This window comes from Apostichopus japonicus, chromosome 2 (genome assembly GCF_037975245.1).
Source record: "Apostichopus japonicus isolate 1M-3 chromosome 2, ASM3797524v1, whole genome shotgun sequence".
NCBI lineage: Eukaryota > Metazoa > Echinodermata > Holothuroidea > Aspidochirotida > Stichopodidae > Apostichopus > Apostichopus japonicus.
In genome coordinates, this window is record NC_092562.1 from 31,433,139 (window position 1) to 31,456,627 (window position 23,489).

At 39.1% G+C, this 23,489-nt stretch overlaps 2 protein-coding genes across 4 annotated transcripts; one reads left to right on the plus strand and one right to left on the minus strand.

Annotated features, from left to right (window-relative positions):
* The first annotated feature begins 64 nt into the window (after positions 1-64).
* LOC139956462 (tetratricopeptide repeat protein 33-like) lies at positions 65-7,152 on the plus strand. 3 transcript variants are annotated; one of them, XM_071955204.1, is made up of 5 exons: positions 65-212; positions 1,160-1,401; positions 1,661-1,742; positions 2,713-2,844; positions 3,190-7,152. In XM_071955204.1, exons 2-5 carry the CDS (start codon positions 1,169-1,171, stop codon positions 3,334-3,336), a joined length of 594 nt encoding a protein of 197 aa, XP_071811305.1. In that variant the 5' UTR covers positions 65-212; positions 1,160-1,168; the 3' UTR covers positions 3,337-7,152. The 3 variants fall into 3 exon arrangements, with proteins under 3 accessions (XP_071811305.1, XP_071811304.1, XP_071811306.1); XM_071955203.1 differs by having other exon boundaries at positions 70-212; positions 1,142-1,401; XM_071955205.1 differs by having other exon boundaries at positions 93-224.
* Positions 5,295-23,320, minus strand: LOC139956404 (lipoamide acyltransferase component of branched-chain alpha-keto acid dehydrogenase complex, mitochondrial-like). The gene is made up of 11 exons (XM_071955199.1): positions 23,156-23,320; positions 22,588-22,795; positions 22,076-22,151; positions 18,917-19,095; positions 18,156-18,304; positions 17,526-17,622; positions 16,525-16,850; positions 16,147-16,224; positions 15,659-15,850; positions 8,108-8,179; positions 5,295-7,785 (listed from the first exon to the last, which is right to left on the minus strand). Exons 1-11 carry the CDS (start codon positions 23,318-23,320, stop codon positions 7,618-7,620), a joined length of 1,710 nt encoding a protein of 569 aa, XP_071811300.1. The 3' UTR covers positions 5,295-7,617.
* Between the last annotated feature and the right edge of the window lie 169 nt (positions 23,321-23,489).

Genomic DNA, 23,489 nt, shown 5'->3' on the forward strand with positions numbered 1-23,489 from the left:
GTGAGCAAGAAAAAACGACCAATCAACAGCCACGCGTTACCTAGTTGACCAATCACAATATCGAATGTTTGAGATACCTTTGACCTGCGAGAAAGGTACTTTCCCTCTCAGCTAGAAATCTTTGCAGCTAGCTCGAAGTTGCTCTTGGGTGACTTTTCTTGAAAAAGATGTTACATCAGTCTTCCAGTAATAAAGAATAAGCGTACGAAACGGTAATATTTCAGGTGATTTGTATTATATATGATATCTCAGTTTGAACTTCTTCACGTATACGTTCAACTACGTGCAGTTAGGCCAACTGGTATAGCCTAGGTCCGTGTAGAGTGTAGTTAGACACTGACCTATAGCCTCGCAATACACAGGCAAGGCGAAGTAATATTGTAAGTATTCTGTTGAAATACCAATAGGTTCTGCTTACCGATAATATCATCTGTGTGTTGTTGGATCAGCCTTAAATTGTTGCGTTGGCTGATCATACTATAATTATTAGGATTTTGTGAGTTGTGTTGAAAGACCCATTACCATGCCCAAATCACTGGAGTGCCAATGCATAAGGCCCTTCTCTGTTTTCAGGTAGTCTAGACTTCAAAAATTTGAACCCGTCAGAAAAAACAGTTACTGAATTGAGAAAGTGTGGTGCAAATTGTCAGAGTCCATTTTATTAATTTATGCAATACTGTATGCTCCTAAAGCAAACACTTTGTAAATATAACCTCAAATTAGAATGTATAGATTAGATGTGCTCATCTACCACAGGACATATGACATACTATGCCCTGGCAACAACATTAAATGGGTTATTTGTAGCGATCCTCACAAACTATTACATTTGAACGTATCCTGCAACTGGTATTGGACGCTCAATCATGCTCTATTCTGCTAAAATTGTTTGATAATTTCCTTGAAAGGTCAGGTTGATAATTTGATGAGCTTTGCATACATAGTTAAAAGTTGCTGCTAAAAACAGAATAGCAAAAAAATTCCCAATTAACATTGCTGTCTCAAATGACAGTTATTTTGCCCTCCTGGTATCAGTCCATTCCTTCTCTATCGGAAAACCTTTTGAATTTTTCTTCTTTTCAAAATCAGATGTATATATACACCAACACTACACAAAGCTGATTTAATGATTTATTTCTAGACCACATATCCCATGCAGGGTTTCAGTATGACTTCCTTTGGATGGAAAAGAAAGCAGAATGCTAACTTATCAGCAGAGTCAGCTGAAAACTTCAAACATGTCACAGGAGCTAGAGATTCCAGTGAAGAGGAAGAAGACACCACTGCTTCAAATTTCTTTCTTAATCTGGCCAAGAAACGAAAAATTTTCATCTTGGAGGACTGTGTAACCAAGAGTGAAAGATTAGTAAAAGAAGGAGTAATTCTAGCTGAAGCTGAGAGGTAAAATTAGGCAATAATCATCCATATTTTGTAACAATTCAAATGTGAATTTTCTTCGATACATAAAACAATTAGCGGACTAGGTAACCATTGGGACAGATGGACCCGTAATCATAAATCAGTTGCTCTAGTTGGCCCAGAAATGATAAGGCTTCTTGATAGTACCTTCCTAATAATAGATATTTAGCCATTTTACTTCATTACACATGTCTGTAGTTTATCTTCTTTTTATAAGTTTATTTTCTTTCTGACTTCACAGATACTGGGAAGCTATTAAGAAATGGGATGAAGCTCTGCAGTTAACACCAGGGAAGAGTTCAATTTATGAGATGAAAGCTCAGGTAAAGAATAAACCATGGAATATTATTACTGCTAGTCTGTGGTATACGTAACATTAGTGAACAATGTAGGTAGACTACATGGGTACATCTCTTTGTGTTGTATACATAACATTAGTGAACAATGTAGGTAGACTACATGGGTTCATCTATTTGTGTAATCTACATAACATTGTGAATTCATTTTGTTTTCATTATTTTTATTTTTTGCTCCCTTTTTCTTGTGGGGGGGGGGGGATAGAAAGCACCTTGAATGCAGAAGAATATCATGCTCCCCACCCACGTACAATGTTTCTTGACTTGTGTGAAGTGTCTGGGGATAATAAGACAGAAACATCTGTGCTAGTCCATCGATTTTAGATGCATTTTTTCAGATTATGACTTCAATTTTGTCCATTTCAAAGTCATTGCGATGGTTAGCAGACAACCGTGCCTAAAATTATGATTTATACTGAATATGTTGGATATGTCCCATCATCAACTATTATCCTCGACATTAATAATAATAATAATAAACATTTATATAGCGCTTTACATAACAATTATCTCAAAGCGCTTTACAAAGAATGCAGAGAAAAACCACTACAAATTAAAGTACTTAGCAAAGAGGAAGGTTTTGAGATGAGACTTGAAAGTTTGAAAATTATCAAGTGCACGAAGAGACTGTGGTAAGGTATTCCACAAACGTGGCCTGCAAATATGGAAAGCCCTTTTGCCGTAGAACTTGGTATTTCCGATAGGTTGGTGGAGACTATATATGCATTTGAGCGAGGGTGCACCCACTAATGCGTATGGTCAGTAATTCTGCAAAATAAGTTGGTGCCATGTCATATAAGATTTGATACTATGGTAACCTAAACTCAAACCTCTCTAAACTAATGCTGATAAGTCTTGAAGAATCAACTAAACTGCATTCTGCTGTCAGTTTTGCAGAAACAGATAATAAGATGTCCATTTTATTTGAATGTTGTAGGCTCTAATGGAACTGAGTGAGGTGTTTCCTGCAGTACAAGCTGCTGAGAAAACAGTTACTCTCAACCCTCTGTGGTGGACAGCACACCAAACCTTGGCAAGGGCTCAACTTGGCCTTGGAGAGGTAGAAATGGTAATATGTTGCTCTTTGTTTTTAAGCCATATATAAATGTACGTTATTGATATTTGAATATGCAGTGACGTCAACTTCCATATTGTTGATGCAGTAGTCAATGATGCTTAAACTGTTTTTCTTATTTGACCACAAAACCAGCAGTGAAGGCTGGTTTCTATTGATACTACTATCAACACTGAACGCATAGTTTTCTATTCAGAAATCTGTCTAGTATTCAGGGCAGAGACTTTACGTAGTTAATTACTTGCAAAAATGTCTTATATTTTATTAATTCTCTCACAATATATTGTTTTCAACTTATAAATTGATTTCCATCTCTGGTGTTGACTATTTCTTTCCCAGGCTAAGAAGAGTATATCCAGAGCTATCCATATAAATCCAGCAGAGATGGAACTCTGGGAAGATGATCTTAAATGGATCTCTTCTCTTTGTGAAGAAAAGAAACAGATTCATCGTAAGAAACCAGCTGCTAAGAAGGAGGATGGTTGAAAAAGTGATGACTACAATTGCAGCCACCAACTGGTGGTACTAAAGATGGTAGTCACACTGGTGATAGCTAAATCAGCATCTGGTGTATTAACAACCTGTTAATGTCAAGGACAGTCTGAGGAAGTGATGATGGATACTGCAGGCACTGTCTACTGTGTGAAGAACAACCCACCTGGTATAGAGGAGGATGGTTGCATGTAGGTGATGGGTACTGTAGGCAGGAGCCTGGTGACGAGGATGGTGGGGGGGGGGGGATAGGTGTAATAGCTACTGCAGGCACCTTTAGGTATTAAGAATCGTGGTCATATATCCACTTTCCTGAAATGCTCATAAATATTGATGAACCCGAACTACTGATTTTATAATCACACTTAGGGAACAGTATTAGGGTAAAGTTGAAAGAATCGCATTCCTTCACAAACAAGAGCATCTACTATGGATATTGCTGACTAATGTGTGTATAATTGAATAATTGTCAGGTTTTTGTTTATCTTTACACAAAGTGAGGATTATGTAACTAGATGAAGATTGCCAGGGGCCAATGCAAGGATTCATGTATATATGGTTAATTATCTAGTACAAATAATAATGTGGGCTTGTAGTGAAATAATGTATCTGGCAATTAAGCATAAATAAACAAATACATGCAGAATTAGTCATATTATTAAAGGATGAGAAACAACTCCTGGTTTCTATAGTCATAATAATCATATTTACTCTTTTGCTGAAGTAGAAGGAATTATTAATGAAAGTATGACAAAATGTGATCATTTCAATATTAATAATAGTAACCAGAAAGACCACAGTGATCGAGGCCTCTGTGCATTTTTGCTACATTTAATTCTGTTTAGAATTTGTTTGCTTTCTCACTTTAGTTACAGGAACATTAACTACTAATGCTAACATGAAATTGTTAGGCAGAAAAATAATCTTGATGATTAGTTTAGGGCAGCATTCCACAACCTTTCCTTGCTATGACCCAGTCAAAACTTTGGGCATTCAGGGGTGACCCATCAATTAGTCTCTCCCCTAGCCCCAAATATATCAATACAAATGCCACTGGTTTGTATGGTTTCAAATGAGTTCTTTCGTCTCGGCCTGAAGACATGACAAAGCAATCCCGAGATTGGGTTACACAAGGCCACAGTGTCGAACTGAGATACTAAGTTGACAATTTTCTTTTGCGATTTCTGAGAGCACTAAGCATTTGTTTTGGGGAAAACTAGGTTTTGAAGAAGATCATATATGAAAGTGACTCATGAACATCTCAGGTTAGCACAGCCAATGGGATCAGCTCCTCAAATAAAAACAAAACAATAGGAATACTGTACAAACCAAAACGGAGAATGTTGATCACAAAAGGCAAAACCGTTCTGTGGGCCACATGTGGCATCACGCATACATAGGGATTTGGGCACCAATAACTATGACCTTGATTGCCACACTTAAACAGTTTAAAATGCTCATGATGCATTGAAAATGCAAGCTGAAATCTGTGGGACAAAGTCCTTCCCTTTAGAAATAAGGACTTTAGCAGTGATGATAAAGCAATGTCTAGGAGCAATGGTTGATGATGCAGAAGTAAATTGAATTATGTCCATCTGTGCTGAAAACATTTCTATCTGCAAAGGATACATGTAAATTTACATGCAATGGGTGTGTCTAAGATTTACCAAACAATGGTTTTGCAAAAAGTCCACTCTAAAAGTCATTTCATCCGCACTAAAATGTGTATATTACAATTTGCTCAAAACAACACTCCAATTTTATTTTCAAACGGACAAATCTGAGGGTAGAACTTCCTTGTCATATCCTTCAAGAGATTATTCCTAAGTGACCTGATTACATTGTGGCCACTCTTAATATAAAATGGAAGCTATGTGATCCGAACCACTTCTCGCGTCTGGACATGGCATCGATTTTCGCTGAGAATACAAACAAAATAAATGATCAAACAGTTTGTTGGAGGTGGTCCTTTCAAATGATATGTATTACTTCCAATACAAACAAGCCAAGGACAGGTTGACTCTTATGTATGATGTGTAGTATTCTTTTTTATGATGTGTAAATTTTATAATCAAATCTTCAGGCAATTTTCCAGACCATAATTCATTCTCTTTTCCTCAATTCCTTATGCAGAAGATTATTAAATGATTAAATCAAAAATATTTCTTCAGTCATGCAACATGACACATTAGAAGACAATAACTTACATCTAAAAGATGGAAATAAATGTTCAGTTGATAGCCAAATGTTCATAGCCAACCGTTTGTGAGCTATCATAATTCTCTAACAATTCGATGACCAAATTGAAGATTTATCTTGCTGTAACTTAGTTTGACAATAACTGCCTGTCAGGAAAACTTTGCTCCTTTACTCCTACAACTTATCTACTTTAAAGGAAGACTTACGCACCAATTTAATCTTTGAGTCATAACAATTCACTGCCATCATATAAGGATGTATTTCTATAGCGCTGTGAGGCTATTAAAGTAATTCATGTGCCTGAAGTACTTCCTATGGCATTCAATCTATTAATTCAGATGCAACACAAACCTTAATAGGGAAAATAAGAGGCTTAAAATCTAGTAAACAATGGATTAACATTAACACATAGGCCTGAAGTGAAGTACTGACCTCAAGTTAGCCTTATCATTTGACAGATTTAACATATTTTGAAGGTGAATATCTCTGAAAAGTATATAGCAACATTCCCTAATAGGCAAGCACACAAGTTTCCATTTCTTTGTTGGATTATACAGTCATCCTTTAATAATAGGGGCATACTTAACTTACTATGACTTAATACTTATGGAATATACTTTGGAATAGTACAGGTTTCAAGCAATAGCTTCACAGCATGTTGGTGATTTTATGCACAATGATAACTGATGTAATCTAGATCAGCTGATATCATCAAATCCTACTTGACTGAATTACTAGTAACTTCACTTTTAATGAACTGACAGTTTAGTTTGAGTTTGAGTATATTTCCACAACAATAAGAGAGGAGTAGTACCGAGTCAAGATAAAACAAAGTACTTGGTGTTTCTTATTATGCTTCTTAAATCTATTAATTTATCACATTTCAAATTCTGTGTTAGCTTCCAATCATTTCACAGCAACATTGTCAATCGCACCAAGCCTCTTTGGTTCTGCCTAAGTTAATAGAAGTATTTAAATGTTCACATGATAGTCTTATGTTAATTCAGGAATTCGTTTACTAATTTTATAAAGGAATATTCAGGAATAGCTGTCCAAAATCTACAGAAAAAAGCAAAATCAAAAGATGAAACATTAGTCAAGGTAAGCAACCCCAAAATATATATGTCAGTGATCCTTATTGAATTTAAACACCAACATTAAATACTAGTCATTTCAATTAGCCAAAATGACTGAACATAATAAATAGAACCCTTGAGCAAGACACCCTTCCACACAAAGAAATCCCTATAAATATCTTCTTGTTGAACTATTGACAAAAATCACATATTACTTGGTCCAATACATGACAGGTCTTTCAAGTTCGGTTGAAGCATTGAAACACACCAGCCGCTACACAACCTGAGTGTTGTGTAATTGGCTGTGCTTGCAGCCACTACACACTCTGAGTGTTGTGTAATGGGCTGTACTGCACATCAGCTACTATACAACCTATGTGCTAAGTAATTGGCTGTACTACACACGAACCAGAGTGTTGTGTAATTGGCTGTACTACACAGCAACCACTAACCAGAGTGCTGTCTTATTATTTGTACTACACACCAACCACTACACACCCTATGTGCTGGGTAATTGGCTGTACTACACACGAACCAGAGTGTTGTGTAATTGGCTGTACTACACAGCAACCACTAACCAGAGTGCTGTCTTATTATTTGTACTACACACCAACCACTACACACCCTATGTGCTGGGTAATTGGCTGTACTACACAGCAACCACTAACCAGAGTGCTGTCTTATTATTTGTACTACACACCAACCACTACACACACAAATTGCTGTGATGTATTTCATAAAATGTTTCTCAAAGTAAGGTTTTCCCTGTTTAACTATAACATGCGGCAAATCACCTTATTCAGTGTGACTAAATTCATTAAAAAAAAAAACTCTGTGGCTTTTGTTTTTACCATACATTTTGTTATATAACATAAATATTTGAATGAGTGCTTGCACTACACTTTGGAACCAATATGCCGCATTCACAAATTGACCAAAGTAGGAGGTGCCAAATTGAGAGTCACACACAACTGGGGTGGGGGGAGGGGGGGCGGGGGAATTATTTCATATCCAGCATCATGGTAGCAGGATTCTCCAGGTATGACTTCCACTGGTTGGAGAACCTTGCCATGGTAGCTCCATCAATGACTCTATGATCAGCTGACCAGCTCACATTCAAGATATGGGCTTTGATAATGTTATCATCCTCATCAAACCTTGGCACCACCTGAAAACAGAACAGACAATGGAGGGTAAATGAGGTTGTCCAGTAATAACACATCATGACTTATCAGATGGGAGATGGAAGCTTAGGAAAGCTAACGGTCAACATAGATTTTGGTTGCGTATTGCAGATACAAGCTTAGGGTACTGCAATTTGAGAAATGAGTTGTCTCAAAGAAAATCATACATTGTAGAGGAATACATCCTTTATTCCTTCCAATACAAGAATTACAACCAATCACAACCAACCAATATTTTATCAATTTCATTGAACCTCTTTCTCTTTTGCCTTATGTTTACATATCCGGATAAATCTTAAACCTCACCTGGACTTTACCGATAGCTCCAATGGCGACTTCTGGAGAGAAGATAACTGGCGAAGTGTAGGTGCCACCAACCTGCCACAGAGAAAAGCAAAATTATTAAAGATAACTGGCGTTGTGTAGGTACCACCAAACTGCCACAGAGAAATACAAAATGATGGAATGCACTTAAAGGAACCTTAAAAACAAGACCACCAACTTGTCACAGAGAAATACTAAATGATGAAATGCCCTTAAAGGAACCTTAAAAACAAGACCACCAACCCTGCTACAAAGAAAAGCAATATGATTAAATGCCCTTAAAGGAACCTTAAAAACAAGAACACCAACCTGCCACAGAGATAAGCAATATGATTAAATAACCTTAAAGGAACCTTAAAAACAAGACCACCAACCTGCCACAGAGATAAGCAATATGATTAAATAACCTTAAAGGAACCTTAAAAACAAGACCACCAACCTGCCACAGAGATAAGCAATATGATTAAATACATTTAAAGGAACCTTGAAAACAAGACCACCAACCTGCCACAGAGATAAGCAAAATGATTAAATGCCCCTAAAGGAACCTTAACAAACATGACCAGCTCTGCTCATTGCAGGTTACATTTTGGCAACAGTTTTACCTTTAGTGATGTTATATATCAGTATCACGCCATCTATTTTGTAAAGTTGTTGTGACCTGCATGTGACCTGATGAAAATAAACAGTTCAATATGGCCGCATGCAGTGGCGTCGCCAAGGGGGGGCTAGGGGGGGTATGTGCCCCCCTGGAAAACCGAGTGCCCCCCCATCTGAGATTTGGGTTGGTAAAAAAATATATATATATTTTGTTATATTCAACTCCCATCATCTGAGTTGGTTTTTCATAAGGACAAAGAAGCACAGTAATTCGTATTTTCTTCAAATGAGCTGCGAAAAAATGAAAAAGTTTATCCTTGAACGTCGGGTATCGAAGTCGTAACCCGCGCCATCACAACAGGTGTCGATATTTACATTGAATGTGTCAGTGCTCACGCCATACCAGCGGATATACACGTCCGCTTCGCGAGCTACATGACTGTGAGAAGGGAGGGTACTGCAATATGTTGCCTTGGTCTGAGGTTGACAGGTTAGGAGCTGACGAACTGTGAGAATGTGAGGGTCCGCAGGCACCATACTTGCCTATATTTGTGGACCCATATATTAACCCTGTTGTGTAGGGGGTGCAGAGGTCATTTGAGGTCAGATGCTTGTAGGAACAAATGGCGAATGTTCACACCTGCATACTGAGCCATACTCGATGTGTGATCAAACTTTGGATTGCATGGTGAGATCCCTGATAGGAGCCAATAACGATGCTGGAACCTGTTACATCTCAATAGATAATGGGTGAAAACGAGAAGGACAAGAAAGGAGTCGGGGGTCATGCACACATTAATTCAACAACTGTAGGTTCTATTGATATCGGGTTAGGCATAATATCGACAGCATGTGGTTCATATCCTCTGCAAAATTCTGCGCCTTGTTAAAATCATTATCTCAAAAATAGCAATTTCTGGAGATATCTTCAGATCGAATTTAGCATCAAATGTGGCAGCATTTTGCATCTAGTCCATCCTCCGTATGCGAAAAGTTTCCAAAGGGGAGGGGGGCAGTGGCGGCGGAACCAGGGGGAGCTTGGGGGGCTCAGCCCCCCAATGAAAAAGTTGAGGGGGCAAATGCATGATAAGCCCCCCCCCCCAATATTTACCAAGGCTCCGAAACGTGCATCTGCCCATTTTTCAATGCATACTTGTCGATCTGTCCGATGCACACGTATACTATATAGGTGTAATAATTTTAGTAAATGCTGGGGGACCCTCGGCCCGTCCCCTGGCTATAGACCACATTGTCACCCCAACCGCGTCTTCACGCCCCGTGAAAAGTGGAAGCAGTGAGTGTGAGTACCGGTAAGCGCAACACAACTTCGTCTTAGGCCAATGACTTGCTTCATTTCAGCCAGTTCTCCAACATCCCCTTACTACACTCAAAAACGTCTTTGCGAGTACACTACGAGTAATAGCTACTTTCTTAAAACACCATCGAATATACAAATTACAATGTTTTTACAGACTTTTACGTGCAATCTGAGAAATTGCAGGCTTGAGACTCATATTTTAGGGCTAGGTATTCGCAGCATAAAACAGTCGGGAAGTGCCGTTTCCGGCCATCTGGGGGTTTGAAAAACCCAAAATTTTATTGTACGCTCCGCGCCAACCGATGGTGGCGCTCCGCTTAGATAGTCTCTACACATTAGCCCCCCCCAATAATTTTCCCGTTCCGCCGCGCCCGTAGGGGACACCCCTCCCCTTAGACCCCTCCTCCAGGACGGCGATCCGTATCCACCTAAGTGCCCCCCATCAAATGCTGGTGCCCCCCCAGACTGAAAAGTCTGGTGACGCCACTGGCCGCATGTGCTGTAAACACTTAGCATTTGTCTTCTTGTTATATCGCTAGGAATCAGGATAATCCTCCATTAATCCAGGGTATAACAAACTGGCGACGAACTAAGGAACAACCTATAATTTAACCCAGAATATTTCTGTATCGTAAACATGGCAGTTTATGGGAATATCGGGCCGTTTGACAACACAGTCGAAAGCTTCGAAGATTACGCAGATCGCTGCGATGCCTTTATAGTGGCAAACGATATTGCCGAGGCGAGACAGGCTAATTTTTTTCTCGCTATGGTGGGCGCTGACACTTTCAAGCTCTTGAAAACGGTATGTAGCCCAGACAAGCCGTGTACACAGACGTATGCGCATCTGAAAACCATCCTGAAAGGACATTTTTCACCAAAACCGATCGTGATCGCTGAACGTTTTAAATTTTGGGCTGCTTCACAGTCTGAAACCGAGTCAGTTGCAGACTTTATTGTTCGCTTGAAGAACTTAGCGACCCATTGCGATTTCAACGCATTTCTACTGGAGGCACTGCGAGACAGACTGGTCTCGGGGCTGCACACAAGATTTGTGAAAACTCAAACGCAGCTACTCTCAACCGCTGATCTGACGTTTGAAAAAGCTAAAACCAAGTGTCTTGCAGACGAAATGGCTGGCATAGCAACAAGGGAACATATCGATGCAGGAAGTTCTGTGAGTACAAACAGATTGAATTGGCGGAGCCCTCAAGGTCAAGGACGAAGGAGTCAGGGGACTAGAAACAACAACAAGCACAATAGGTCTAATCAGCAGCCCTGGCAAGCTAACAGTGCACAATCATGCTATCGCTGCGGGGGAAGCAACCACAAGCCCGATGATTGCAGGTTTCGCGAGGTAAACTGTCATTCGTGCGGGAAGAAGGGTCATATTCAAAGAGCTTGCCAATCTGGGGCTAAGGGACCTCAAAGCCAGAACAGTTCGCAGAATCAGACGAGGACAGGGGGTCACCTCAACCACTCCGGCTCAACTACAGTAGCTATAGGCCTATGGAGGATGGTGAGCCTAACGTTAGTTCTAGTAATAAGGACACTAATGAACAGTATGTAGATAGTGTTAATACTGATGAAAGTGATTTACATTATGGTTTATATCATACATTATCAGGTGTAAAGACCAATAAGCCGTATTTGATTACATTAGTGGTAGGGGACACTAATGTTCCAATAACCATGGAAATTGACACCGGTGCGGCTCTTTCCACCATTTCGGAGCATGTGTACAAGTCCAGTTTGGCCCATTACCCCATAAAGGATACCAATATAACCCTACGTGGCTATTCAGGTGAAAAGGTGCCTGTGATAGGGAGTATTGTAGTCACGGCAAAGTATGGAGGTTCTAGTTGTAGGATGGATTTATTGGTTGTCAAGGGAATCCGTCCATCCCTTTTCGGCAGAGACCACTTGAGTAAAATCAAACTAGACTGGGAGAATATTTTTGTGGTATCTGAGCCAAAACCAGCAAAGGTTGGAATCCAAAATTTGGGGAATCCTGTGTCACCAACCTTGGAAAATTTGTTGAGTCATAATCAGAAAATATTCTCATCAAGGGAAATGGGTATTAAGGGATTCTCTGCTAGGTTGAGGGTGAAATCAAAAAGTAGACCCAAATACCAAAAGAGTAGGCCAGTGCCTTACTCATTATTGTCAAAGGTGGAAAATGAATATGAGAAACTTATCAAGAATGATATAGTTACCCAAGTCAACTATAGTGAATGGGCCTCACCAGTTGTGCATGTACAGAAGGGAAACGGTGAAACAAGAGTATGTGGAGACTACAAAGCTTTGAATGATTGTATTGAAGATGAGGGATACAAATTACCAAATACTAATGATTTATTTGCAAAACTGGCACAGGAAGGTACACACCCTAAGGTATTTTCAGTGCTTGATTTATCTGGTGCTTTCAGTCAGCTGTTTCTTGATGACGAATCAGCTAGGCTCCTAGTAATGAATACACATAAGGGGTTACTATCACCAAAACGTTTGTGTTATGGGGTGAAAACTGCACCAGCTATTTTCCAGGAAACGATGGACAAAATATTATCTGGATTAGACAATGTATTTTGTTACATAGATATCTTGATTGCAAAGTTCTGAGAATGAGAATAGTCAGTCACCTTAAGGCCCTCGATGCAGTGTTTGCGAGGTTAAACATGCACAATGTTCGGCTGAATGGCACAAAATGTCAATTCGTGAAATCAAAGATCAGGTATCTTGGTCATGAGCTCACCAGTGAAGGTGTGAGCCCTTTGCAGGACAAAATCGAGGCCATACGAAAGGCACCTCGACCAACCAATGTATCTGAATTGCAGTCCTTTCTGGGCATGGTGAACTATTATGGCAAATTTGTAAGGAATCTCTCTTCTCAGATGCAACCATTGTATGCCCTACTGCAACACAACATTAATTGGGTCTGGAGTGATGACTGTGAGCAAGCTTTTGTTAATGCAAAGAATGCTTTAGCTAGTAATCAGGTACTCACCCATTTTGATCCAAATAAACCTCTAGTGTTGAGTGTGGATGCTAGTCCATGTGGACTTGGAGCTGTTTTGGGCCTTCGATATCCAGATGGTTCAGATCGCCCCATAGCATATGCCTCTAGGACATTGAGTCAGACCGAGAAGAATTATGCCCAAATCGAAAAAGAGGCTCTTGCCATTATTTTTGGGATCAAGAAATTCCACTTGTATTTGTATGGCACTAATTTCACACTTATCACAAATCACCAACTGTTGACTAAGATCTTCGGACCAAAACATGGTATCCCGGCTTTGGCGGCAGCTCGTATGCAGAGATGGGCAGTGTTATTGTCCGCATATCAGTACAATATTGAGTACCGCTCTTCTGCAAAGAATGCAAACGCAGATTTGCTCAGCAGACTCCCAGTTGGGGAAGCCTCCAGTGGTGACCCAGAGGAGTATTTTGTTTTTGAGACAGTCCTAATGGAAACCCCTATTACTGTGACTGAAATTTCAAAACATACAGACAAGGGCCCAGTTTTAGCCAAAGTTTTACAGTTTACTCTATCTGGCTGGCCAAATCATTGTGTGGACCCTGCCATACAACCATACTTCACACGCAGAGATGAGCTATCCCTGGAGGATGGATGCCTTATTTGGGGGCGTAGAGTAATTATTCCATCCAAATTGCATGAGCTTATCCTGAGTGAACTTCATGAATGTCATCCGGGCATGAGTCGGATGAAGGCACTTGCTAAGTGTTATGTATGGTGGCCAGGTTTAGACAAGGATATTGAGGATAAAGTTAGGCTGTGCACGCAATGTATACAAGTGCAGAAGGCGCCTAACCCTGAACCATTGCTGTTATGGCCATGGGCCACACAGCCATGGCAGCGGGTTCACATAGACTATGCAGAGGTCAAAGGTCAGAATTTCTTGCTAGTGGTGGATAGCCATTCAAAGTGGTTGGAGGTATAACCAATGAATACCACAACAAGTACTGCCACGATTAATGTGTTGAGAACACTTTTTGCACGTTATGGGTTACCCATTCAGCTAGTAAGTGATAATGGTCCTCAGTTTAGATCTGAGGAATTTCAGAACTTTCTGAAGTCCAATGGTGTGGACCATACTCTCACTCCTCCATACCATCCAGCTACGAATGGGCTTGCAGAACGCAATGTTCAAACTTTCAAGAATGCTTTTGCTAAGTCAAGTGGGGAGACATTGGGTCACAAGGTAGCTAATGTTTTATTTACTCTTAGAAATACCCCGAACACAACTACCGGGAAAACTCCATCAGAGTTATTTCTTAAGAGATCCCCAAGGACTAGGCTCTCTTTAGTGAAACCTAGCCTGCAGAGGAAGGTGGAAAAGAGACAGGATGCTGCAAAACAGCAAAGGGACCGCAGTTCATCAGTGCGGCAGTTCGACCTTTATCAACCAGTGAGGGTGCGAAATGTGAGAGGGGGGAAGGATCGATGGATTCCTGGTACCATAGTGAAAGTCAAGGGGCCTCGTACATATATTGTTAGGATCCCTGGCAATAATCGTAGGTTTCTACACTCAGATCATCTTATCCTTGTTGATACTGGTGCAAATGCTATGGCTGGAAAACCAAACATCAACTAACCCTATGGATGCTGATGTTGTGCCAGTTCCAGTTAATGTACCTCAGACAACTAGGGAATTAGGGCAGAGCTCTAACTTGGATCAGCCAGGACCTTCCACCACATCCCCAGTAGTATCTGGTAGTCCTGTCCACACAGGTCAAACCCCAGTTGTGGTAGCAGAGTCACCTGCACCATCAGCTACAGTAACCAGGTCAGGCAGAGTTGTCAGACCACCCAAGAGGTTAGAGATTTAACTATACCCTCAAGTTGTTAGTTTTGGTTGCTTAATTTGATAAAAGATTGATTGATTTAATAAAAGTTGAGTTGTTTAATGAAGAAAAATATTTGATTGTTTCATCATCTGGTAGGAAGGAGTGTTATATATCAGTATCACGCCATCTATTTTGGTAAAGTTGTTGTGACCTGCATGTGACCTGATGAAAATAAACAGTTCAATATGGCCACATGTGCTGTAAACACTTAGCATTTGTCTTCTTGTTATATCGCTAGGAATCAGGATAATCCTCCATTAATCCAGGGTATAACAAGTGAAATTATCAAATGAGCATCAATCTAAGAGGTATGGACACCCAGTGTTACCACAAACTATTGATTCAATAAATATGCAAGACCTGAGAGAGGAGATGTTACCATCAAATCCAATCACAACTACAACTGTGAGTACAGCAGCCATCAGCTCAAAAACTAGCAGATAGTTAACTACTGCTGCTATGAAGTAATGGTTACATTCAATGTTACATTGCCACTGCCTCACCCCACCTAAACCCCTGAATTTTGTGTACTGCCTGAATATGCCTGAAAGTAGGGTTTGTACTAGTTTGTACATGTAACATCAACTTTACTTCTCACATGTAATTTGACCAAAACATCACTTCAAATTTCATCATTGGCTTAGCTTTAGGTTTCTTTACGATGTATTAAAATAAATACCACAAGACGATTCCCAAACAGTACTGTTCCTTGTCATACATATGCCGTAGAGGATTGATAGAGATCTTACCGTTCCGATATTGGACAAGGAGAAGGTTCCACCACTCAGATCATCACTGCCGAGTTTACCAGCCGTTCCTAAGGCTATTAGACGGTTTATTTCAGACGCTACTTCATACACTGTCAGGGCCTGTACATTTTTCACATTTGGCACGAGCAGTCCCGCTTGTGTGTCAAGTGCAAATCCTATATTGTGGCTGGCCTGAAGAAATGATCAGAATGGTTAAATGTTTGATTGATTATTGTGTCACTCTTGTGGCATTAACAAAGTTTGGGAGGGGTGGGTGGGTGGGGACTGTAATCTGTGTGGGAGGGGGTGCGTGGGTGGGGGTGTAATCTCCAATGATCGCAAGGTAAATGGAAGGTATCACCATCTATGAATAAAACTTCAAATCACTTTAAAACTAATGACACACATTTTAGATAGACAAACATAGTAAATAGTGATGAAGGTTTCTCTCATCGGGAGTCCCAGCCACAAATTTGAGTTTTAATTACCTTGTACGTCAAATTTTCACAGGCGTCATCCACACTGGCATTCAAAATAGGATAGTGTAGTAAAGCCATTGAAGCAGCCTGCAAAGATAAAACAACAACGATAATTCATTTAACAGCCATTGAAGATAAATACAAATCAATGGCAGGCTCTGAGACAAGACTGTAATGTTCAGTATTAACAGTGTCTATGCAATAACCTCTCATTGAAGGAATGAGGAGAAGTTTACAGAACTGTTACTGGTCTGTTTAATAGAGATACTTGTAGCCATCAACTGAAAAGAAAAACTGAACTGTTAGTCCATTCAGGAGATATCACAGTTTAAATGTAGCTTAATACGCAAACTGACGGAATTCTTTAGCAAGCCTACTTCTTCTTACCTTAATAAATACTGGCATGAATGAGAACCTATCCACCCCTCTCTGCAATGCAGCTTCCTTTAACAGAGGCTTGACAGAAACAAGGCTGGTGAGCTCTATTTCATCTTTATAACCAAAGTGAGGTATGAGTAAAGACTTTGACATCGCTTTGGTCATGGCACGCTGGATACCTGTGACAGGTTCTGTCCTGTCCTCCCCTGAGATGACCGGGCGTGATATCCTCTCCGGTATAGGAGATGGTGGTGCAGTTGGGGTGATACGTTTGCTTGGTTTGGGCATGGATGGGGAGGGAGGTGGGGCTCTGAGCTCTTCAATGGTCTCAAATGCTATAATAAACGATTCAAGTGCAAAATCCATAAGTATGGCTTTAGGTAGAAGTTTAGACTAGATATGTCAGTGTCCAACAAAAGAAAGAAAATCTTTAGTGTTGGTAATGTTTCTCAATCGGTTTTAAAGGTATTCAGTTTTCAAACATTTCAAATTCTGGAATATTCCTTTAATGCTAAACTGATGATGATGTCAACACCAAAGTGGATATATTAATAACGACACCAAACCATGTACTTTTTACATCGTATTAATAATATTTATTTGTATTTAAAGGCCTAGATAAAAAAAATCTTCATAGTAATAAAAACTTGGCTCATAGCAGTATATTTTGACGGTCTACAAAATATCACAGGTATATTTGTGCCTAAGGTCATCTTCTATCATCATAGTCGTAGTATTGAGACCAATTATGCTAGGGGGCCAGAAACTGGTCAGCAAGCATATTCCAGTGCCACTTTCACAACAGGTTTGCTTATTGATGCTACTATAGTAGTTTTATTAAACATTAAATATGATGGAGAGAGATAATTTCTTCAATTTAGCACAGTTTGCCACCCTGCTGGATGTGATAATTGGCTAGGGCATCAGTAGAGATTAAACCAAACAGGATAAGGTTGGTTGTTATTGTTCTATTATGGAATACATAGGCTGATCATGGTCCTAATACTTACATGGCTGGCCTCCTTTCAGAGCCCCAATGTAGCGTAGAATATCCTCTTTCAGGACTCGGCCATCTTTACCAGTGCCATCAATGTCTTTCAAAGAGATCTGAAAAGACAGTATTTAAATTTATGCAAGTAATGAACTGCACAATATCAAATCCTGGCTTCTTGACTAACAATGTTACTAGTGTAAAGATCATTATTATTAAATCTATGTGGTGAACTGGTGATGTTGTCAATAACAGGCATTGTAGACCTACGCATCCTGCAAAATAAATATAGTCTAAAAATCCTGGTTACATTAGCTGGGCAAGCTGTAAAAAGGTAACTGGCTTTTCAATGCATATTCTCCAGAAAAAGTCAAATTGATGTAATTGCCTTTTCTAACACAGCATTGAAATTGAAATAGATATGTGTCTACTATGATTAGCAATTTAATTACCTTTATTAACTTCATATACCACATTCATGGTGGACAGATACAACATACAAAGAAGAAAAAAAACCAAAGTATACAATCCTCTCTCACATCCTACAGGAGTTTCTGTCATATTCCTAAGTTTCTGTAATATTCCTAATATTTCTGTAATATTCCTAAGTAATGTAACCGTAGATAACCTTAGAACCCTCGCTACTCACATCATTTTCCATAGCAAGCCTCTTGACTGCAGGTGTTGCTAGCGCCCGTGCTGATCTCTTTCCCGCGTCGTGTAACCCCACATTACTGACTTCTACAACAGGTTCAATATCTGCATAAGCCATCTCTACTTGATCAGCCTGGCTTTCTTCTTCAAATTTAAAAGTGTAAAAGAAAATGAATAACTCTAAGCAGGTGATGGATTGGAGGAAAGCAAACAACAGGGCTTGAGACTTTTGAGAGAGGGCATATCATGTCTGGTCATCAATAAAGGACTTACTTTTACACAACACATCATGGATCCTGCTTCCTATTATAATAATTGTAATAAAATGTAACATATTCAGTAAGTCCCTTAGAGCAACTGGAGCGATTAACCCTCGGTGGTCAAGGTGTCCCTGAAAGTTCATCAAATACCCAGGTTTCACGCTCTCCGTTATATACCAAGTTGAGGTCTAAATTGGGAAACACTTTGTAGCGCACTCTGAGTTGATACTCGTTTCTCAGTTTGGAGAAGAAGAATTTATAAAGTTCAAACACTCTGTTAATGAAGAACAAATTAAGAGGTGAAATCAATGACACATGATAGAGACAGATGTGGTGGACCATCACTAAGTCTCTGGAAACATAGAGAGAGGACTATTAACATATGACCTCTGACCTGAGCTAACCTTATTCTGCTACTTTACTCCTTTTTATAAATATGCTATATTTATACTGGTTTCAATAAATGAATGAAATGAATGAATGCTAATTAACTAACCTGATTTTTCACTTTCGATATCAATGAGGGGTTTCCCCACCAGGGCGATGTCATCTACTTCATGGTGAAGCTTTACAACCACCCCATCGTAACGACTTGTGATGGTCACCGAGGCTTTGTCACTCTGAACTTCACAGATGCTGTCAAACTGAGCAACAACATCTCCTTCCTTAACATACCTGTACAATAAAGATAAGTTATAGCAAAACCAAAACCTCAGTGCTGTCTTATGATATCACCAATAAAAAGTATGCTCTAGACCAGGGGTTCCCTTACTGGGGTGAATGAACCCCCAGGGGGTGCATGAGTCCATCTCAGGGGTTCGTGAGACGTTTCCGAAAGTCAAAACTGGAATACTTTTTGTTGAACTAAAATCTGATATGTCATATAATTTAGTAATGTACAAAAGTGGTACCTATCGACAAACTCTTTTTCGCGTTCCATACGCATATGTTGCCATAGAACTAACGTACCGTGCATGTGATAAATAACTGAATTATGAAACAGACACAGGCTGCATGACTTTGGTGAAGTTGGTGTACGCATGACATTACTTCGTGAAGATAAAGATCTGATCTGATCTCGAAGTTTTCAAATAAATATTTGTTCATCTCTTGCTTTTTTTCATTACAATATTACACTATGAGCTTGATCTTTTACGAAGCATTGTGATGCCTATTATAGTATAATAATGACTCAGATCATGTCTCGAAAGTTGGGGGTTCGTGGACAACTCTGACATCCACAAGGGGTTCGTGGGGGGATAAAGTTAGGGAAACCCTGCTCTAGACTGTACTACTCTCACCAATACAAAGGATGCTCTAGACTGTACTATTCTCACCAATAATATATACAAAGTATTCTCTAGACTCTATTAGACTGTACTACTCTCACCAATACAAAGTATGCTCTAGGCTGTACTACTCTCACCAATACAAAGTTTACTCTAGACTGTACTACTTTCACCAATACAAAGTATGCTCTAGAGTCTAGACTGTACAGTTTTCTCTCATTCTGAACTTGATTTCAAGACCAATAGAGCTGCCATATTGTTCAATAATTGAGTATAAATTACTCTTCTTGGAGTTTCTGTTTGATTACACTATTCCACACAGTTAATAAACTGATTCACTGCCTGAGTAAGGTACAATGAGATGATCTGAATTTCAGGCAATACATCAAGATAGTTCAACTTTGATCATAATTGAATGAGAATGAGCTCTTCATCTTTATATTTCAATTCTACTGAAGGTCTTTATAGCTCCTCTTAGTGTTGTTCAACTTGTAGACAATGCAATAACTTGTTTTGTTTCCAGTACTAACAAAAGATAAACAAGTTAAGGTAAACCTATGGTTAATGGAAGGTGTCGTGTTTTACAAACATTATCAAAAGTAGCAACCAAAGGGTATAAATCATTTATGGTAAGCCATCTTCCATGAAATTGTTGCATTTCCTAACATTCTCCAAAAGAGACATTTACATAGTTGGCAGGGACACTTACTAGGGTTGGGCGATATATCGAAAATTATTATTATCGCGATAATTTTATTTCAAGACGATATTTTTTGAGGATTGAACAAATGACGATAATTTCTTGTGAAAGAAATTTGAAATAGATGTAGAAAAAAAATTCTCTGTTTTATGTGTAAATGTTATTCTAGCATTCCATGGTTAAGAAAGTTGAAAAGAAATATTTTATCAACTTCATTTACTGACTTTTGAACTTCGTAAAAATCCGTTCTTTACAACATTGACTGTATAGAGAACAAAACTGAAAATCAGTAGAGAAATTATCAATTGTGTACGAAAAGTAAGTTGGTACACCTTTCTAATTTTACGAAAGATCGAGCAAAATACTTTCGAAAAATTCACGCGAAACTGGCATATCGTGCTAAATGCAACAAGTGTCATGTAAACAAGGCTCTAGTACCCCCATTTATGAATAAACCAGAAGACCACATCTGGTGTAAAGCGGGGGGAAAGAGTATTTTCTAGAATTTCCAAAAATACGCAAAAAATGATATCCTACCATAGTTAAGTGTATAGTAAATAGCCTAACCACTTCGTCGGTTACGGATCTCACGTAACAACAAAAACACAACTAATTGTATTTTGCGAAGTTGACGATTTCTACAAGGACATGGAAACAATATTTAGCATTAAGTTAATCACGCCTGGTGGCCTAAAACATGGAATTACAAGGTTTACTTTCATAAAGATGGCCATACTGTAGCTATTGGGGCCTTGATATCGTGCTACAGTATGTCTGTATGGTATAGACTGTGCCTCGTGTATCATGGGGAATAGATTGTTTTGTTCATGCGGAGGAGTCGGTTGGCTTGAGGTGTGTTTTACTTACCTTAATGTTACGGGGATATTTACCTACTTTCCTTGAACGTCTAAGATAATATTTCGCATAACTTTACGGATCCTTTACTGACTGACCTAATTAATTCTAGCGTGAAGCCAAAAACGTTTACTCAATGAAAAGTTTTTTGGAACCGTGCCAAAAATGTTAACAAACAAGTGTTAGACAGGGGGGTTGCTTTGCAAGGTACCTGAGAAAATTTGAAGCACATTGTAACCTACCGTGATATTTAAGTACGGTTAAACACTGCAGTTGTAAACTGATTGTTAGGCAGTCTAGAAACGAGGCTTTGCCGAACGTAGTTTGTTTCATAATATTGACAGTTTTGTAAGTTAAACTTTATCAAGATTGTAAGACAGATTAATTCTCTTTTCATTTTATCACATAATATAGCTACTCTAACTTGTCATTTTAAAACTTTCATCAGTTTCGTGACAATTTAAATTCATAAAGTTAGTCAGTATTTTGAATCCTCAATTGCGAATTTTTTATCGCCAGACACGCAAAAATACTTAACTTTTCCGGGGGTCTTCGCCCCTGGATCCCCACAAGGGGTTCCACCCCTTGACCCCAACGGGGCTCTAAGGCGGGCCCTGAACCCCACGCCATTAGGCTCGGTGTGTTTGCTGCGCGAAAACACCGGTGGGAAATCGGCAGTTGTTTTTAGTGTGTTCGCGAACACACTTAAAACAACAAGAAAAAATTATCGTAATTATCGAAGTATCGCGATAATTTTTGAACTATTTATCGTGACATTAAAAAGCAAGTATCGCCCAACCCTAACACTTACCATTCCTTTACAGTTACTTCTGTGATTCCTTCTCCAATATCTGACAGAAGAAACGATTGAATACTTCCTTGCTGTCCTAAGACAAAAAACCAGAGATGAACATAGAATTGTAATAAGTTGTTATATTATGCTACTGAAACAATCATATTATAAAGACAGATGTAAGCTGGCCATATGAATGAGCATAAACTGATAACACTGTGAAATTTGAGAATTTGAATTGTGTTTGTTTCATGTTTATGATCTTAACAAAATAAAGGATGGCCAAAAAAAAAGGTACAGGGTTTAATCTGTCATAAATTATTAAATATGGCTCCCATGAATCATATGTAGAAACGATATAATGTAATTAGTACCGACATGAATCAGTGTACCGCATATGACACATGTATGCATTTAGTTCTGAATGTATCAAAACACAATGGAGGTGTGACCCCATCAGCCAATCCACTACCCTTTTACAGACCCTTCCATATAATTAATAGGGAACACAGACGATATTTACAACTTACTGTTGGATGTATGTATAAGCCTCTCATTCATTGAAGATAACAGATGATTCCGATTAGTTTTTTCATATATAGAGAACAATCTTGGGCCACTTTGACGTCCATCAATCAAAGACTGCAATCCCCGGTCTTTCACGTTCTTCCCAAATACCCCATCCTGAGTATGGTACAGTTCAGCTCTTACACATGTACATAATTTAGCACGTTGAGACTAAAAAGAATGGCAAATGAGATCAGGGTGATTTAATTATTTCCGATTTAGTTATTATGAATGTTACCCTGTAAATTGAGAATAATGCTATTTATATAATAATAAATTTCATGCGAAATTGCCAAATCAACAACACATGTCCCGTAACATGAGCTCTTATTTCTACTACAGTACATAGGCCTAAGTCTAATCCAGTAACATAAACATTGTAAGACTACCGTAGCTTTAGGTTTAGGCTAGCTACCGACTTTATACTGTTAACTTGGGACCAATTTTCGTACACGTTAGTCTTCTTTTCATTAAAATCAATAACACACGATATGCAAAAATGTACATTTTAAACACAGCATTGGGAAGTACCTTGCGAAAGCCGCACAAAATATGAGTTGATCGGTAGAGGGGTCCTCTCGTGAGACCTGCCATTGACACGGGAAAAGGGATATCGATACATGCGATTGACCATTTTTCGTGGATCCCGTTGCTAGATAATAATAAGCTGTCATACTCATAGCTTGCAACGTACATAAAAAATAAGTGCTCTAAACTTTGGTAGGCATTATCACATTTAGTTTGCCCAATTTCACTCCGAATTTATTCTTTTGAAACATATTTTGGGCACATTTTCAGTGACGATGATCGGACAATATTGCATAAAGCAGGCTGAAATTACAATATTAGCCATCGCGGCTCTTCA

Excerpts from the sequence above, each read along its gene's own strand:
- LOC139956404 (XM_071955199.1), bottom strand. The coding sequence starts at position 23,320 with ATGTACGTTGCAAGCTATGAGTATGACAGCTTATTATTATCTAGCAAC. Across the intron at positions 19,096-22,075 it reads GAAGTAACTGTAAAGGAATG|GTATGTTAAGGAAGGAGATG; the intron begins GTAAGTGTTAGG and ends TTTATTGTACAG. Across the intron at positions 18,305-18,916 it reads TATCGAAAGTGAAAAATCAG|AAGAAAGCCAGGCTGATCAA; the intron begins GTTAGTTAATTA and ends TTAAATTTGAAG.
- LOC139956462 (XM_071955203.1), top strand. The coding sequence starts at position 1,154 with ATGCAGGGTTTCAGTATGACTTCCTTTGGATGGAAAAGAAAGCAGAAT. Across the intron at positions 1,402-1,660 it reads ATTCTAGCTGAAGCTGAGAG|ATACTGGGAAGCTATTAAGA; the intron begins GTAAAATTAGGC and ends CTGACTTCACAG. Across the intron at positions 1,743-2,712 it reads TTTATGAGATGAAAGCTCAG|GCTCTAATGGAACTGAGTGA; the intron begins GTAAAGAATAAA and ends TGAATGTTGTAG.